General features: G+C 46.4%; 1 protein-coding gene and 1 long non-coding RNA gene across 4 annotated transcripts in view; both read left to right on the top strand.

Moving 5' to 3' along the window:
• The first annotated feature begins 1983 nt into the window (after window positions 1-1983).
• Window positions 1984-18044, top strand: part of WWC2 (WW and C2 domain containing 2) — a 154237-nt gene continuing 138176 nt past the window's right edge. For all 3 annotated transcript variants that reach the window (XM_053584965.1, XM_053584958.1, XM_053584947.1), the window contains exon 1: window positions 1984-2371. In XM_053584965.1, the coding sequence (XP_053440940.1) occupies window positions 2241-2371 (131 nt within the window). In that variant the 5' untranslated portion in view covers window positions 1984-2240. The remainder of the gene's footprint in view (window positions 2372-18044) is intronic.
• Window positions 11737-17883, top strand: LOC128581773 (uncharacterized). The gene is made up of 3 exons (XR_008378907.1): window positions 11737-11895; window positions 16543-16590; window positions 17450-17883. It is a non-coding gene; the product is annotated as an uncharacterized LOC128581773 (long non-coding RNA).

The raw sequence follows: 18044 nt of genomic DNA, 5'->3' as shown, positions 1-18044 counted from the left end.
GCTGGGTGGGCCAACTTAGAACAGGAAAACAAAGCACATTCACTTAGTAGTGTGAGAGATTAATTGTAGAGAGGCCCCATCTTTTTCACAGTATTCAAAATTGGGAGAGAAGCTTGACTTGTGTGAACACCTCCTGATTAATGGGGGTGGGGCAGAACGCAGATACGGAGGTGGGGGCTTCTTTTCACGAAGCACAAAGTTTCCAGAAGCCTGGGTGTAAAAGAAGACCTAGCGAGTGAAATTTGTGCCTTCCTTCCCCACCTTCAGCCAACTCCGCTTGCTCCTTCTCCGGTGCTTCAAGCTCCCCTGAATTTGCTGCCGGTTTAAACTTTCTGCTCCCGACCCAGATTGCTCCAAGTGCAAATGCGACCCCCCTTTCCTCTTTTAGAACCCCTGCCCCAGAAGGCAGGTCCAGTCCCTCAGGGGAAATTGACCCAAGCCTGAGACTTCAGGCCTACACACCTCCACTTTTGGGATTGCGCGCCAACGCCCAGACCCGCTGCGGATCTGAAAGTCGTCCCCATTTCTCAGGGCGGCTGACATCCCAACAACGTAGGGCCAGCCTTGTAGTGAGTGTTCTTAATTCGGTCTACTCTCTCTCGGGTCTGAGGGTCCAGGAGGGGAGGCGGAGGTTGTTCCAAAGCTTCCAAGAGCCCCTGCCCAGCGCTGAGTCCCGCACGGGGTGGGGAGTCATTAAGCCTTAGCGGGCAGGAGTCACCTAATTCTCACTAAGAGGTGAATGACTGAGCTCCGGGGCCTGTTGGCATTTTAAAAGAAAGCTGCTTAGTAACCCGGAAGAATATGAATGGGGCGGGGGGAGACGGTGTAGGTCTGGCTGCTGTGGAGTTTTGGGGCTTAGGGGATGGGGACTCTAAACGCTGCGTTCAGGCCCTGCCAGGCCTACACCTCCGACCATTGTCCCGGCTCGACGTCCGGCCCCCCTCCAGAGGCGAGCGGCACGTAGTAGTCACTGAATAAATAAATGCTGTGGCCCAAGAGAGGACGCGCGTCCAGTCCCTTCAGCGCGGCTGCCCGCAGCTCCTCGGCCACCGCGGGGCTCCGGGCGGGGCACTTCCCGGCGGGCGGCTGGTTGGAATAGACAGGATCCTGGACGCGTCCCGGTCCAGCCACCCTCATCCCCGCAGTGCGCCTTCTAGGGCCGCCGGGACCCCAGCGGGTGACTCCGCGCCTCGGGAGCATCACCCAGGGGTGGCCCAGTCTCACGGAGCCGGACCTGACTGTCCCCCCGCGGCCCAGAGCTTCGGGGCGCCCTCGGCCCGCAGGACCCGCCTTCGCTTTCCGCCGCGCGGGCTCCGCTGAGGTCACCGAGCGCCGGGCGCCCCCGCCCTGGACATACCACGGACACGCTCTCGGGGCTTCCCACGCTTTCCTGGGCTGCCCCGGGGACTCCAAAGGAGACTCGGGGAACCGAGTGGTTGGTGGGGGTGGCCTTTGTGCCTTCCCCGCTTGCTGGGACTTTTCTCCCGAGGACAGCTTCCCCCACCCCTTTCCTCTCCAAAGTCCTGCGGTTTCCCTAGAAGGCGGAAAGAGGTGGATAGGGTGGCGGAGACTTCTCGTTTGCAATCTCTCGGGTCCAGAAACCCTAAAGCCTTAGGCGTTTGGCCGCACGTCGATACTTGGGGTCAAGGGGACGGAGCGGGCGGCACATTCTTTCGCGCGCCCCAGTCTCCCACCTGGGCCTTGCTCGCTCCCTTTCCCCGCCCGGGGCTGGTGCTGGGACCCGGCGCCCCGGCTTCTGCCGCGTCCCCGGCAGCGACAGGGTTAAGCCCAGGAATGCGGCTGCTAGGAATGTGCGGGCGGGGCGGGGGCGGAGCGTATGCTAATCGCACGCAAATGAGGAGGCCCGCCGTAGCCGCTGGCAGAAGCTCGGCCGCGCTTCCCGGATCAGAGCCCAGACGGCGGCGGCACGGGCGGCCTGGGCGCCCGGACCCTCGGCGGCCTCAGGGGGACTGGGAGGAGGAGGAGGAAGAGGCGGAGGCAGCAGGGACGAGGAGGAGGAGGAGGGATTGCTTGCCTGCTCCGACGCAGACATGGTGGACTGAGTCCCTCCCGGGCCGAGAGCAGGGTTTCCTAAGGTGCCTCCCGCGCGTGGTTCCGCCGCGCCCCGCAGTCCTGCATCTCGGCGGCGGGGAGCAGCGGCCGGGCGGGACAGTCGCGTTCCCGCCGCGTCCCGCGCCCGGTCCCTATGGAGGCGCCGATCGCCGGCGAGGCCGCCGATCATGCCTAGGAGGGCCGGGAGCGGTCAGCTGCCGCTACCCCGGGGCTGGGAGGAGGCCAGGGACTATGACGGCAAGGTCTTCTACATCGACCACAACACCAGGAGGACCAGCTGGATCGACCCCCGGGACAGGTGGGCGGCCGGGCCGCGGAGGGGGTGCGGGACCCGCCTCGGGAGCGCGGCGGCGGCTGTTGTCCGGGAGATCCGGTCCGGCGGCGGCGCGTGGGGCGTCGGCGGCCCCGGGGTGCCCGAGGGGTCCAGGGAAGGAGGCTCGGGACTGTCTGCCTCATGCGTTCTGGAGGAGCCCGTTTGAGCTTCCCCTCTCGGGGCCCCTCGGCCCACTTCCTTCCTGACGCCCTCCGGGACCTACAGACGCCCCTGGCCCAGGGGAAGGGTGGAGCTGGTACCCTGGGCGGGCGCTCCACGTCCAGTTAACGGACCTGGAGGGTCCACCTGGGCCCTATTCCAAGCTCGCCTTCTCCTAAAATTGGCCAGATTGAGGCTGGAGGACACGATCGGCCTCTGGGAGGCGGCGATGGGCCAGGCCTCCGGGAGGTGGCCTGTGCAGGGTGGGGAACTAGCCGTCCCAGGCTACCTGTGGCATCTCTGAGGTTGTCCTGGGCTTTCTGCAGGTTCTGGACCCGTGCGCCCCACCCAGGCCGGAGGTCCTGAGCAGGGAAGGGGGTGCTGGGCCTCGGGAGTGAGTGTAACTGGCTTTGCCACTTGGATTTTAGAAACGCTTGTTTGGAGACTTCACTACCTATTGTTGGTCTTCACCTGAAAACTTGAACTGGCCCTCAGATCCTGAACAGGCAGATTCTGTTTAGGAGGAAAAAGTGGTGACACGAGCGTTGAGTATTCAGGAACTCTGACTTGAGCTCAGCTGCTGGTAATTTTTTCTTTTTCTTCTGATTTGAGTTCAGCTGCTGGTAGTTTTTTCTTTTCTTTCTTCTTTTTTTTGAAAGTTCTCAACACATTTTATTTCTGCCTGGAGGTGAAGAGAAGCATAACCAAATCATCCTATGAAATTCAGGAGCAAAAGTTTAGCTGAAGCTTCATGAATATTGCTCTACCTATCCCATCTTTCTTTTTAACCTTACAAGGGAAATTTCTTTTTTTTTTTTTTTTTTGTAGAGACAGAGTTTCACTTTATGGCCCTCGGTAGAGTGCTGTGGCCTCACACAGCTCACAGCAACCTCCAACTCCTGGGCTTAAGCGATTCTCTTGCCTCAGCCTCCCCAGTAGCTGGGACTACAGGCACCCGCCACAACGCCGGGCTATTTTTTTGGTTGCAGTTTGGCCGGGGCCGGGTTTGAACCCACCACCCTCGGTATATGGGGCTGGCACCCTACTGACCGAGCCACAGGCGCTGCCCCAAGGGAAATTTCTTGTTAGAATTATTATAAGAGTGATAGGAGGTATTCCTAATTGTAAATTTATATATATCATAGGGGTAACTTCAACATTTGGACTTCTGTCATTTGTGAAAACTCTTGCAGTTATTTGTGGAATGTGGCCTTGGGGACTTAGAACCTTTCTTAAGTGCTCATACCAGTAAATATTCCCCTTATTCTCAGTTTTAAACTGCACTAGTTTCCTGTTTTAGATTGTTACTTTTGTCCTAAGGACAGTGCTTTTGAAAGCTCTTAAAAAGCACTTATAAGAAAGTCATAGATGACATTATAAATTTATGAAACAATCCTTGTTCAATTATCCATGAAGGTATGGGTGTAAGTTTTCTTCCTGTAAGGAGAGAAGGAACCCATGGGAAGGGTTCTGTCTTGCCACAGCCTGGCTGCCTGTTGCTGACCTGCTGAAAGTTAAGACAAGCATCACACCTTCACAGTCTCTCCAGACGTACTAGCGTTGTCATAAACTTCACACCTCAGGCCAGTTACTTGACTTATGCCATTGCACTTTGAAACTACTTAACAGATAGTAAATGTCAGTGCTGACGGTGTACACCCAACTGTGGCTTTTGAGGCACCTGTATAAATATTTGACTTTTACAGTTATGCGATACTTCTTTCTGTTTTTTGATACTTGGAGTTTCAGGTTATTTAAATTGCAATAAACCCTTGCGATATTTAGGTATTTTGGGTTCCCTTCTGCTTCTGTTTACACGTCTTATCATAGTATATTCTCCTTTGTGCTTACCAAAAAGGATTACAAGAATGTATAATCCCTGGGTCAAACTATGGGAAGTGAAGTAAAATTCTATGACTTGTCTTATCCATATCACCACTTCTTTCACAAATCAAGCATATCCTTTAGTTTAAACGCTTAATGGATTAGCAATTATCATGAGCTCTGTTTTCAGGAAACTGGGTAACCAGTTCATTTGATAGGACAAATAGTTCTGAGTAAAGTGGCGTGTTATTACTCCAATTTTCCTAGAACCGTTAGTCTTTAAGTATATGGAGTTGTGCATTTGACTGATCATAAACATTTCTGGATCTCAGTATACCTATAAAAGAGAGTCAGTGAGATCAGAGTCAGCATGATATACACAGTTCAAATTTGATTTTCTTTTTCAGAGCAATTAAGTGACTTTAAGTCTTCCTAAATAGCTTAGCCAGGATGGGAGGGGATATTTGGAGTAACTGTTAACTCTTGTCAATTTTGGTATACACCTACTGAGCTTATGGAAAGAGAGATGTTTGTTACACAGGCCAACAGGATCAAGTTGCAAATTCTGAAAGAAAAACGGCTTGATATATTAATGGATCTACAATACTTTTGAACTATGAAAGCCATTTAATTAGAATGGTAACAATGATTTACCCAGTTGTATTTGTTATTTTGTTATGAAAAAGAATTGTGGCGGGCATGGTGTCTCATGCGTGTAATCCTAGCACACTGGGAGGCTGAGGCAGGTAGATTGCTTGGGTTTATGAATTTGAGACCAGCCTGAGAAAGAGCGAGACCCCTTTAGAGCAAGAGTCTCTAAAAAATAGCTGGGCGTCTGTAGTCCTAGCTATGTGGGAGGGTGAGGCAAGAGATTTGCTTGAGCCCAAGAATTTGAAGTTGCTGTGAGCTATGATGCTATAGTACTTTACTGAGGGAGACTCTGTCTCAAAAAAAAGAATTTTGTGTTTTTTGATAATCTATCAGAATTTGTTGAGTATTTCTAATTTTATAGATAATTATGCCAGTTTAGTTGGGGGACACGGAACATAATTTCATGCAATAAGTAGTGGTGCTAGAATACTGAAGCATTATTTTAAAATCCTTTTAAGCTTTTGGAGGTAGATGAGGGAATGCAAACTTTGCTGGGACACAAACCTTTCCTTGCCACACCTGATTACTGAGTGAGGTTAGATGAGTTTCTGAATCTCTCTAAACTTCCATTTTTTCAAGTTAATATGAAGATAATACCACGTACTTCATAGGGATGTTTGTGGGCCCCAAATTTGGTCCCAGCCAAACAGTGGCCGTGTAGTGTTGACCTTTAATGGCCTGATCCCTGAAGCTAGTAGGAATCCTGGCACATACAGAATTCACTCAGCGCATATTATGTGCTGGCCACTGCCAAAGTCTTTAACTGTGGTCTCATTTAGTTCTAGCGTTGGTCTTTTGAGGCAGGTGCTACACAGTATTATTACCTTCCAGTTACAAATGGGGAAATTGAATCGGAGAAGTTGCCGCAGCTATTAAGCGTGAGACAGGATTTGAAGCCAGACAGTTGGACTGTCTACAACCTGTGTCCTTTGTCATTTCTCTAAACTGCCTGGACCCCTGGGGTCGGTAGGTGGAGTTCATGGAGGAGCAGAACCTCTCTTGCCCTGTGTTTATTTTTCAGGCTGATGGCCCAATCTCATTCTGGGGAAATCACCCTTTCCATGATTCCTTGTCTCCTCCACCACCATCACCAAGAAGAGTGTCATTTTGCAGGCCTACCCCCTCATTCTCCTCTTATTTGCCCACCAGGGACACCCTTTGACCACACCAATTGGTGTTTATGGTGGGCCAAATGGTCTGGTGCTTTAAAAAACAAAACAAAACTGCATTCAACAAAGGAAAAGAATGTGGGATGTATTCATTGCCTTTTGGAGGAGTAGGGGGCTGAGGTGAGCAGGCCCCAGAGACAGGGTGAGTGTTTTAAGAATTCCCAATAGAATTTTGCTCATTTTCTATCCTTGGATGGAATGTTACCCAGGGATAACCTAACAGATTTACCACCATGCAAAGGCGACTTTACGTTAAAGCCTGTGGATAGACCCTAATCTGTGGCTTATGGCTAAGGGCAGCCTTTGTGCAACCTGTACCTTGTAATTGAAGAGGAAAAATCTTGGAGGGGGGTGAGAGTGAGGAGGAAAGGGTGCAAGCTGGGTGTATCATTGCCGTCAGAACAGGCTTTCACAGCCAGCTCTCCATTCCCCTTGGTGGTGTATGATTGGAATATGAGGAAATCTGTCTTGTCTTTTTTTTTTTTTCTTTTGTTTTGAGACATATTCTCACTCTGTCACCCTTGGTAGAGTGCCTAGCATCATAGCTCACAGCAACCTCAAATTCCTGGGCTCAAGCAATCCTGCTGCCTCAGCCCTCCGAGTAACTGGGACTACAGGCACCCACCAGCACGCCTGGCTAGTTTTTCTATTTGTAGTAGAGATGGGGAGGTGGGGGTGGAGTCTCCCTCTTGCTCAGGCTGGTCTTGAACTCCTGAGCTCAAGCAGTCCACCCATGTCAGCCTCCCAGAGTGCTGGGATTACAGGTGAGAGCCACCATGCTGGCCTGTATTGTCTTTCTTTCAAAGTCAAATAAGTAATTTCAATTTTAGTCACTGCTAAAATGTAAACTCAGGAGTCCTAATTGCTTATTACTGCTTTTTGTGTCCTTTGAACATGGTAGATGCTAAATAAAAGCTTGGGTTTTCAAAAAATAAAACCACAGCCATCAACAATCAGAGACAAATTGAGAGAAAATTGAGCTGCTACATTTTGAGTAATAGTATAAAGTGTGAATTACTTATAAGAGCAAATCCGCAAAGTGAGCCCTGATAGTTTTAGTCACCTCGCCATTGTCAGACAGTGCTGGAAATTGTTGCTCTCCCGCAGCTCAGAGTCTGGGTGCTAAGTGGTTACTGTGAGTTATTTGAGTGATTTATAGTATCTAAAGTGTGCAGAGGTTGTTAAAAGAGGATTAAAAAAAAATTGCTCTAGGAATCACTAATTTAAACTTAACTGTGCTGCCTTTCAAAAATTCCCAGAGAAATATTTCTTCTTTTCAGCACAGTTTGCTTTGATGCTGGCCGGAGTGAGTTTGCTATTATTAGTATGGTTTGAGTGAGGAAGATTTCTTCAGTTACTGTTTGTGTATTTATTTATTTTGAGATAGAGTCTCACTCTGTTGCCCTGGGTAGAGAGTACTGTGGCATCTTAGTTCACAGCAACCTGAACCTCTTGGGCTCAAGCAATTCTCCTACCTGTCTCCCAAGTAGCTGGGACTACGGGCGCCCACCACACTCCCAGCCATTTTTTTTTTCTTGTAGTTGCCATTGTTGTCTAGCTGACCTGGGCTGGGCTCGAACCCACCAGCCTAGGTGTATGTGGCTGATGCCATAACCACTGTACTATGGGCACCGGTTCAGTGAGCCTCCTGCCTCAGTCTCCTGAGCCTCGTTCAGAATAGTTTCAATGTCTTAGTGTTGTTTTACAATTTTTTATTGAGATTAAAAAATTACACAACATATAGTTCACCATTGAAATCAGTTTGAAGAGTACAGTTCAGTGTTTTTTAGCAAATTCATAACGTTATGCAACCATAATCACTGTGTAATTTTTTTTTTTTTTTTTTTTTTGAGGCAGAGTCTCACTATGTCACCCTGGGTAAAGTGCTATGCTGTCACAGCTCACAGCAAACTCAAACTCTTGGGCTTAAGCAATTCTCTTGCCTCACCCTCCCAAGTAGCTGGGACTACAGGCTCCTACCACAACACCCAGGTTTTTTTTTTGTTGTTGTAGTTGTCACTGTTGTATGGCAGCCCTGAGCTGGATTCAAACCCACTGGCTCTGGTGTATGTGGCTGGCGCCCTAGCCACTGAGCTACAGGCATTGAGCCACACTGTAATTCTTGAACATTTTTGTTACTCCCAAAATAAGCCCCATCATACCTATTAATAACTCTCTCCTTGGGCGGCGCCTGTGGCTCAGTGAGCAGGGTGCCAGCCCCATATACCAAGGGTGGCAGGCTCGTACCCGGCCCCAGCCAAACTGCAACAAAAAATATCTGGGCATTGTGGTGGGCATCTGTAGTCCCAGCTACTTGGGAGGCTGAGGCAAGAGAATCGCCTAAGCCTAAGAGCTGGAGGTTGCTGTGAGCTGTGACACCACTGCACTCTACTGAGGGCGACAAAGTGAGACTCTTGTCTCTTAAAAAAAAGAAAAAAGCAACAAACTCTCTCCTCATGGTCCCAGCCCTGGAGCCTTTTGTAGCCACTGTCTTTACTTTCTGTCTCTGTATATTTGCCTATTCTAGACATTTATATAAATACAGTAATACAGTATGTGTCCCTTTTCTGTCTGTCTTTTTCATTTAGCATAGTGTTTTCAAGTTTCATCTATGTTGTAGCATTTATAAGCACTCATCATTTTTTTATTTTTCAGAGATGGGAGCTTGCCCTTGCCCAAGTTGGATTTGAACCCCTAGGCTCAAGTGAGCCTCCTGCCTCAGTCTCCTGAGCCTCGCTCCATTCCTTTTTTTATTTTTATTTTTTAGAACCTATGGGTGTTTTTTTTTTTTTATTTTTATTTATTTATTTATTTATTTATTTTGCGCCATCCTTTTTTAATGACCTAATAATGTTCAGTTGTGTAGACATGCCATATTTTGTCTGTACATTCTTCAGCTGATGGGTGTTCCCACTTTTTTGGCTATGATGAATAACACAGCCCCGAATATTTCCCTACTATTATTGGTATGTACATCCCTAGAAGTGGAATTGGTGGCTTGTATGGCAATTCTCTGGTTAACTTTTTGAGGAGCTGACACATTTTTCCATAGTGGCCATACCATTTTACATTTCCAGCAGCCATGTATGAGGGTTCATGGTGTTTGTTTTTTTTTAAGAGACAGAGTCTTATTTTGTCGCCCTTGGTAGGGTGCCATGGAGTCATAGCTCACAGCAACCTTCAGCTCTTGGGCTTAGGCGATTCTCTTGCCTCAGCTTCCCGAGTAGCTGGGACTACAGTTTGGCCGGGGTCAGGTTCAAATCCGCCACCCTCGGTATATGGGGCCGGCGCCCTACTCACTGAGCCATAGGTGCCACCCGAGGGTTCATGTTTGAAAAATCTGCACCAACACTTGTGAGGTAGCATCTTATGGTGGTATTGATTTTCATTATTCTCTTTAGACTGTTTTGATCACCTGAATTTGACCCAATTTTTTCCCATTTATTTTAGCTTTTTGTGGCCATTTATGTCTTTCCCATCTTCTTATGTATTCTTCTTCCTTGACCAAGAAAAAATTAGGTGGGAGAAAGTAGAAATTCTTTTTAGTTACATTGCTCTTCCCTTTCCCCCATATCTGATTGCTTTGAATGATTTTAACACACTGACTCTATAGATACAAATGAATCAGTAGTTCTATGCTGTCCCCCAGCTAGGGACCCTAGACTTGGGGAAGTAGAAAGATGGATAAGATGTGATCCTCGCCCAGCGTACTAACAATCTAGCGTGCATAATCATCCTTTGAAAGGTGAAAAAAAATTTTTTTGAGTATTGTATGTTACATTTTTTCCATATCCCTTTTATTCATCGTAATGGGTGTCTTCTTTCTAAATACTCAGAGAAAATGATTGAAAGGAATAGAAAAATATACTGGCAAAGTACATATTAATTTTTTGTCTTTATGTCAAATGTGATATTTTAATGAGGCATTGATAATAAGTCATGTAGCTAAAGAATCCTAATTGTTTTTTAAAAAGATAATAGAGGAAAAAAAGATAATAGAAGAAACTCAACACACTGTCAAGTAATAAGGTAAACGTTAGTAGTGATAAGTCATGCTGGTAAACTTTGGTAAGATACATGGCAATGGCATTTTATCTTTATGGTCTTTCTCTGAAAACATAATAATTCCAGAGGGCGGCACCTGTGGCTCAAAAGAGTAGACTGCTGCCCCCATATACCGGAGGTGGCGGGTTCAAACCTGGCCCCGGCCGAAAAAAAAAATCATTATTCCAGTCTAATTCTGAGAAAAACACCTGCTAGATTCCTAGAGGGGCAGTCTACAAAATATTTGATCTGTATACCTCACAACTGTCAAGGTCCTCAAAACAAGGAGAGTCTGTCATAGCCAAGTGGAACCCAGGGAGGTGCTACCATCAAATGTAACATGGTAACCTGGGTGGGATCCTGTAACAGAAAAAGGGCATTAGGCAAAAACTAAGGAAATAGGAATAAAGCCTAGGTTTTAGTTAATAATCTCTCACTATTGGTTCATTGATTTTAATAAACATAACATATGAATGGGGGGACTGAGTGTAGGAAACAGGGCAACTCTCTGCACTAACTTTGCATTTTTTCTATGAAAAAAATTTTCTTTTAAAAAATCACACAAAACAGTTGGAAGCATTTTCTTTGGTCAAAGTGTGACTATACATATAATTATGGTTTTTCTTTGTTTATATGAAAAATGGGTGGGCAAACTGTGGTCTGCAGCCTCATTTTATGTCCCCTTCTGGCTGAGAATGGGTCTTAACATCATGAAAGGTTTGTACCCAAACAAAAATAAGGATGTGTGACAAGGCTGAATGTGGTCCATAAGCCCAAGATATTTACTCTTTGGCCCTTAACCAAAAAAGTTTGCTGTCTGGGTATAATGGCTCACATATGTAGGCCCAGCACTCTAGGAGGCCAAAGAGGGAGGATCCCTTGAGCTCAGGAGTTCGAGACCAGCCTGAATAAGAGTAAGAACTCATCCATCTGTACTAAAAATAGATAAACTATGAGGGTGGGGCGGGGAGGGGGTGCATCTGTAGTCCTAGTAGGCTGATGCAGGAGGATTGCTTGAACCCAAGAGTTTGAGGTTGTTGTGAGCTATGATATCACAGCTTTTTACTCAGGGCACAGAGTGAGACTCTGTCTCAAAAACAAAAAAACAGCAACAAAAAAATGGCATGTTTGTCAGCGATCATCTGTCATTCATTTATGTCACCAATAATTTGAACTCTAGGTACCGTGTAGTATAAAGATGAGTCAGACATGGACGCTGAATTTTGGGAGTTGTTTTGTATCTTGTATTACCTTCTTTCTCTCTCTTTTTTTTTTTTTTCTCATTTTGTCACCCTTGGTAGAGTGGTACGGCATCATAGCTCACAGCAACCTCAGACTCTTGGGCTCAAGTGATTCTCTTTGCCTCAGCCTCCCAAGTAGCTGGGACTACAGGCACCTGCCACAATGTCTGGCTATTGTTTTTAGAGATGGGGTCTCACTCTTGCTTAGGCTGGTCTCCAACTCCTGAGCTGGGGCTGGTCTTGAACCCGTGAGCTCAGGCAATCCACCTGCCTCGGCCTCCCAGAGTGTTAGGATTACACGTGTGAGCCACTGCACCCAGCCCTCATATTACTTTTCTTACAGGGAAATACAGTGAGTTATTTGAAGTTTTCTGTACCCATTCTTCTTTGAAGTTGCTGGACCTGATGGTAGCCAAGACAGGTCTGTTACTCTTAAGATCGCAGTGAGTTTTTGGGTCTCTAGCCAAATGCAGCCTCATATTTATTTTAACAGAAGATTAAAGGACTTTGGGAGCCTATCTTTGGCATGGCAGGGCTGGAAGTGGAGATTATTATTATTTTTTTTTTTTTGTAGAGACCCAGTCTCACTTTATGGTCCTCGGTAGAGTGCCGTGGCGTCACACGGCTCACAGCAACCTCCAACTCCTGGGCTTAAGCGATTCTCTTGCCTCAGCCTCCCAAGCAGCTGGGACTACAGGCGCCCGCCACAACGCCCAGCTATTTTTTTGATTACAGTTCAGCCGGGGCTGGGTTTGAACCCGCCACCCTCAGTATATGGGGCCGGCGCCTTACCAACTGAGCCACAGGCGCCGCCCAGTGGAAATTATTTTTGTGGCATGGAGACACCACAACCACAATCTTGTCACTCAATGAAATTGCCAGATACCAGGCTTTGCTAGATGATTCTTAAGAAGAATTGTATATAGGGACATGAGAAAAACAGGCAAAAGTAAAGTTTTTGAGAAATTGTTTGTTTACGGGTTACTGTTGGAAGTATAAATAGTACTTTGATAGTTGGAAATACTGACTTTCCTGTGGGTGTACTGATAATATTTATGAAGTCACAAAATTGGTGATGCTCAAGGAGTGAATAGTACAAGGAGAAAATAATTCCATGTGTTATCCTTACTGTGCAGAGATGATGCCTGTCACAGTCTGGGTGTCCCAAAGATTCATGGGCAGAGTTAAAATTATATTGCTTTGTGAATAATTTTTCCTATCCTGTTAGCCCAGATGTCAGTAAAGAAATCCTGATTCCTTAGCCTGGCATGATGGCTCATGCCTGTAATACCAGCCCTCTGAAGGCCAAGGAGGTGGATTGCTTGAGCTCAGGAGTTTGAGATTAGCCTGAGCAAGAGTGAGACCCCATCTCTACTATAAATAGAAAAACTAGCTGGGCATAGTGAGTGCCTCTAGTCCCAGTTAGTCAGGAGGCTGAGGCAGGAGGATCACTCGAGCCCAGGAGTTTGAGGTTGCTGTGAACTAGAATGATGCCACAGCACTGTACCCAGGGGACAGAGTGAGACTCTGTCTCCAAAAAAAAAAAGAAGAAAGAAATCCTGGTTCCAAATTGGAGCTGGGGCAATCATGGGCGAACAGAGGTGTGTTTTGAGAACTGTTCTTATGAGGATTTACCACAGTTCTGGTAGAGAATTGGAGGAGATGGACATTTAAGGTATTGTATGTTGGTGTCACTGGGGGTGTGGGTAGGAAATTTAATCTTAAAAAAATGTAGGCATTATTTAGATTATGAAAATAGTCACTTTCAACTAAGTACATGTCCCTGGCCTTCTTGTAAAAGTGAGTGTGCCAGGATGGAGAAGGCAGAGAGGCTTTCTTCTGGTGCAAACATTGGGGCCTCTGCATGAGCAGCGTTTCTTTCTCACATGGCCTAGTTTGTATCGTCCTCAGCTTAGAATGAGAACAGCAGAGGTGAATGCTGCCCCATGGAGATCGGTACTGTAAACTCCTGATGAGATTCTGATGTAGTAATGGGCTGTGGAATACATTATGTACTTTATTGACCATTCTTGCATTTTGTTAGAAGGTAATTTTATTAAGCGGCAGTGATACTTAGTAAAGTCTAAAGGCGACAGACAACTTTTACCGTGAAAGATCTGAAGCACACCAACTTTCATTAATTGCAAGACTTTAATCTCATCTGCAGTTTTTCTGAGTATTACAATTTTTTTTTTTTTTTTTGAGACAGAGTCTCACTCTGTCACCCTGACAGAGTTCCATGGCATCACAGCTCACAGCAACCTCAAACTCTCGGGCTCAAGCCATCTTCCTGCCTCAGCCTCTCGAGTAGCTGGGACTGCGGGTGCCCACTACCACACCCAGGTAGTTTTTCTATTTTTAGAAGAGACGGAGTCTTGGCTCGGCGCCTGTGGCTCAAGCGGCTAAGGTGCCAGCCACATACACCTGAGCTGGTGGGTTTGAATCCAGCCTGGGCCGCCAAACAATAATGACAGCTGCAACCAAAAAATAGCCGGGTGTTGTGGTAGGCGCCTGTAGTCCCAGCTGCTTGGGAGGCGGAGGCAGGAGAATCGCTTGAGCCCAGGAGTTGGAGGTTGCTGTGAACTGTGATGCCACAGCACTCTACCCAGGGCGACCACTTGAGGCTCTGTCTCAAAAAAAAAAGAAAAAAAAGATGGAGTCTTGTCCTTGCTTAGGCTGGTCTCGAACTCCTGAGCTCAAGGGTGCTGGGATTACAGGCATGACCCACCATGCTTGATTTAGTATTATGATTTTTTTTTGTTTTGTTTTTTTGTAGAGACAGAGTCTCACTTTATGGCCCTCGGTAGAATGCCGTGGCCTCACACAGCTCACAGCAACCTCCAACTCCTGGGCTTAAGCGATTCTCCTGCCTCAGCCTCCCGAGCAGCTGGGACTACAGGCGCCCGCCACAACGCCCGGCTAATTTTTGGTTGCAGTTTGGCCGGGGCCGGGTTTGAACCCACCACCCTCGGTATATGGGGCCAGCACCCTACTGACTGAGCCACAGGCGCCGCCCTAGTATTATGATTTTTAATGGAGATAAATTTCAATTTTTTTTTTCTTTGAAACTGGCAGCAAACCACTGTATAGAATCCACTTTGTACATGTTCAGCATCACCAGGCTGTCCCTTTTGTGCTCTTGCTGGTCTAGGTGTAGTTTTGACTGGTCAGTAATCCTGTCCATACTGCCTGTTCTTTCCTTGTCTGCTGATTACCAGGGTATTTGGATTTGGTAGAAACAGACCGTTTACTTTCTTCCCTCTTCGCCTCCCTCCTTTCCCCCTTTTCTGCTAGATGACATAGCTATGATAAAGCAGGACAGTATGACCATAAAGCGGTATTTAACTTGGCAGAATGCCATTAATGCCCTTGTTTGCTATGATAAATCCAAAAGCTGCAAAACTGACTTAGTCCTGGGCCAGGTGGCTCACACCTGTAATCCCAGCACTCTGGGAGGCCAAGGCAGGTGGATTGCTTGAGCTCAGAAGTTCATGGTGAGCCTGTGCCAGAGCGAGACCCCATCTCTTAAAAAGAAGAGCTGGGCATTGTGGCGAGAGCCTGTAGTCCCACCTACTCCAGAGGCTGAGGCAGGAGAATCACTTGAGCCCAAGAGTTTGAAGTTGCTGTGAGCTATGATGCCATAGCACTCAAGAGTGACAGAGTGAGACTCTGTCTCAAAAAACAAAACAAAACAAAACTGACTTAGTTGCCTACCTGTCCTTCCAGCCTGTAGAATACTCGCAGATAACATTCTTGGGAGCTCTCCTGGTGTCTGAAATGTGAGGAGCTTCTGTGTGCCGTGAAGTTGATTCTACGACTTTTGAGGATAGTGACCTGTCGGGTGTCTATTCAGTCCTCTGTGCTTCTGCTCAGGTTGCCTGTCCCCGCGGGGACACGTAGCAACGCCACAGAGGCCTGTACCCTAGAAATGAAATGTAAGCATTTCAAAGACCTTTATGATTTGTCGCTGGCTTGCTTTTACTGATGTGGCCACCTGGACATTCCCTCACTCACTCTGTTCAGTTAATCATGTTTTTCAACCTTTTTGATCTCAAAGCATGCTTGAGCTTAAACTTCCTTGCCACACTTAAATTATGTTGATCCCCCAAAAACATAAAAAAAAGAATATACTTACTGTGCTTTGAACTTCTTTGGAAAATAATTGAATGAATGATCTTCAAAAATTTTCACAGCACACCTAAGGACCTAAGGTCCTCTCAAGGAACTGATTGGCATCCCAGTTGAAAAAATCACTGAGTTAATCGCTCATCAAACATTTATTGGGAGCATTAATTGTCCTCATATTTCTTTCGACACAGTATCAAATGAAATACGTGTACATGAGGTCTCTCCTTCCATGTATTTTATGTTCTAGTTTGTGGAAGGCCAGTGGATTATAAAGGCAGTAATGCATATGCTGTATAAAATAAAAATAAATAAGGTGATGTGATATTGGAGCTGCAGGAACTGCTGTGAGTCAGGTGGTCAGGAAAGGCCTTCTAAGGAGATGACACAGGACAGGAGCCACCCACGTGAAGCCCCGAGGGAGGAACAGTCCCTGGAGAAGAAAAGGCAGAGGCCCTACTCCTATGCCTGCCCCTAGTGATAGCCTCTGGGAGTGTGTGGCTGTTTAAAGGGGAAAATCAAAGTTAAATGAAGTCAAAAATTTAGTTCCTCAGTCTCCCTAGCTTAAGTTCTTAGTAGCCACATGTGCAAATGTGGAACATTTCCATCAGCACAGAAAGTTCTTTCTGTTTTTTTCTTCCAAAAACATTTATCTATTTAAACTTAATATGAGGGTGCACATTTTTAGGTTACATTGTTCTTACTTCCACGGTAAAGTTCAAACAGTTATGTTTGGTTCAAGGAGCTGTAAGATGGCTGATGTGATTGAGACATAGAGACAGAGGGAGGCCTCATGAGACGAGCAGAGAGGTAGACGGGCTTCAATCATATAGGCTTTGGAGACAGTCAAAAGTGTACTGGTGTTTGGGAGCTGTTGGAGAGATTTAATTTGAATTTAGATAACAGTGTGTATGCGTGCACTCATAATTTTTGTTTGTTTCAGGTTCATTGAGGGTGCAGAGAATTAGGTTACACTCTTTAAATTTGTGAGGTAAAGTCCCTTTTATAGTTATGTTCATAATTCTTTTTCTTTCTTTTTTTTTGAGACAGAGTCTCACTATGTCGCCCTTGGTAGAGTGTCGTGTCTCACAGCTCACAGCAACCTCAAACTCTTGGGCTTAAGCCATTCTCTTGCCTCAGCCTCCTAGGTAGCTGGGACTACAGGCGTCCACCACAATGCTCTCCTATTTTTTGTTGCAGTTGTTATTGTTGTTTAGCTGGCCTGGGCTGGGTTCGAATCCGGCTCCCTCAGTGTATGTGGCTGGCGGATGGTTGCTGAGCCCATAATTCAGTTTTATAAGAGATCATTGCTCCATGGAGAAGGAATTGTAGATGCTTTTATAGGGAGATGGTCTAGGTGGGAAATAATCAGACATGGGTCTAGAATGATGGCTTTGGAACTGGGGAGCAGAAAATGGATTGGGCATATGATTTTTAGATAAAAATGAAAGAACCTTCTCATGATTTGGATACATGAGGCATGAAGACGAGAGAGAATCAAGGATTTGCTGATTTACCGAGGGAGGAGTAGGGTTGGTTGGCACCTATCTGGATTGTTAATCAGAGTTCTATTTCAGATTTATAGGTGTGAGATGTCTACTAAGACATACAAATGGAGATATCTAGTAGAGAGCTGATATAGGGTCTGGAGTTTAGGAGATAGCTCAGAGCTAGAGATAATTTGGCTATACATAGATGGTCTTTAGACATGTTGGAATGGGATGAGATTTCTAGAGCGAGGGGGAAAGGAAATGGCCCAAGATCCCAGGACTGAGCTTCTGGGATCAGGGTATGCCAACATCTTTTCTGAAATCTGCTTCCAGCAAAGATGATTTATTTGTTTTCACCAGAACATCTTATACTTGCTACCACTGTGCTGAAGATGATGATAAGAGGATGACGATGATGAGTACCATTTATCGAGCCATTCACAGATTATCTCAAGCTTCACAAAGGCAGGTGCTGTGTCTGTTGTTCACCATGGGATTCCATTGTTCAGCACTATGAAGCTCTTGGTCATTACTTATTAAATAAACAAAACCTTTGACGGGTGATGTGGCATTGTCCCCATTTTAGGAAACTGAGGCTTAAGCGGTTAAAGCACTAAACTGTTACATGGTAGCAGAATTCGGTAGTGTCCTCCTGGCTTCCAAGCTGTGCATTTCACTCCATTCCCCCTCTCACTACTGCTCCTTTGGGCCTTTGACCTCTTGTCCGGGGTTTGGCAGTCAGAACTCCCTTCAGGATTTAGTTGACATTTCATCACCCGAAGCTTCCCTAAACAATTTAGTTACACATAATCTTCCAGAGCCCTAACCTTAATTCTTTTTTTTTCTTTTATTTTTAAACATTTTTAGAGATGAAGTCTCACTGTGTTGCCCCGGCTGGTCTTGAACTCCTGGACTCAAGCAGTCCTCTTGCCTTAGCCTCCTAGTCACTGGCAGG

The sequence above is a fragment of the Nycticebus coucang genome, chromosome 1 (genome assembly GCF_027406575.1).
Source record: "Nycticebus coucang isolate mNycCou1 chromosome 1, mNycCou1.pri, whole genome shotgun sequence".
Taxonomy (NCBI): domain Eukaryota; kingdom Metazoa; phylum Chordata; class Mammalia; order Primates; family Lorisidae; genus Nycticebus; species Nycticebus coucang.
Note: the sequence above shows the minus strand (reverse complement) of the source record. Positions and strands in the feature narration are given on the sequence as shown.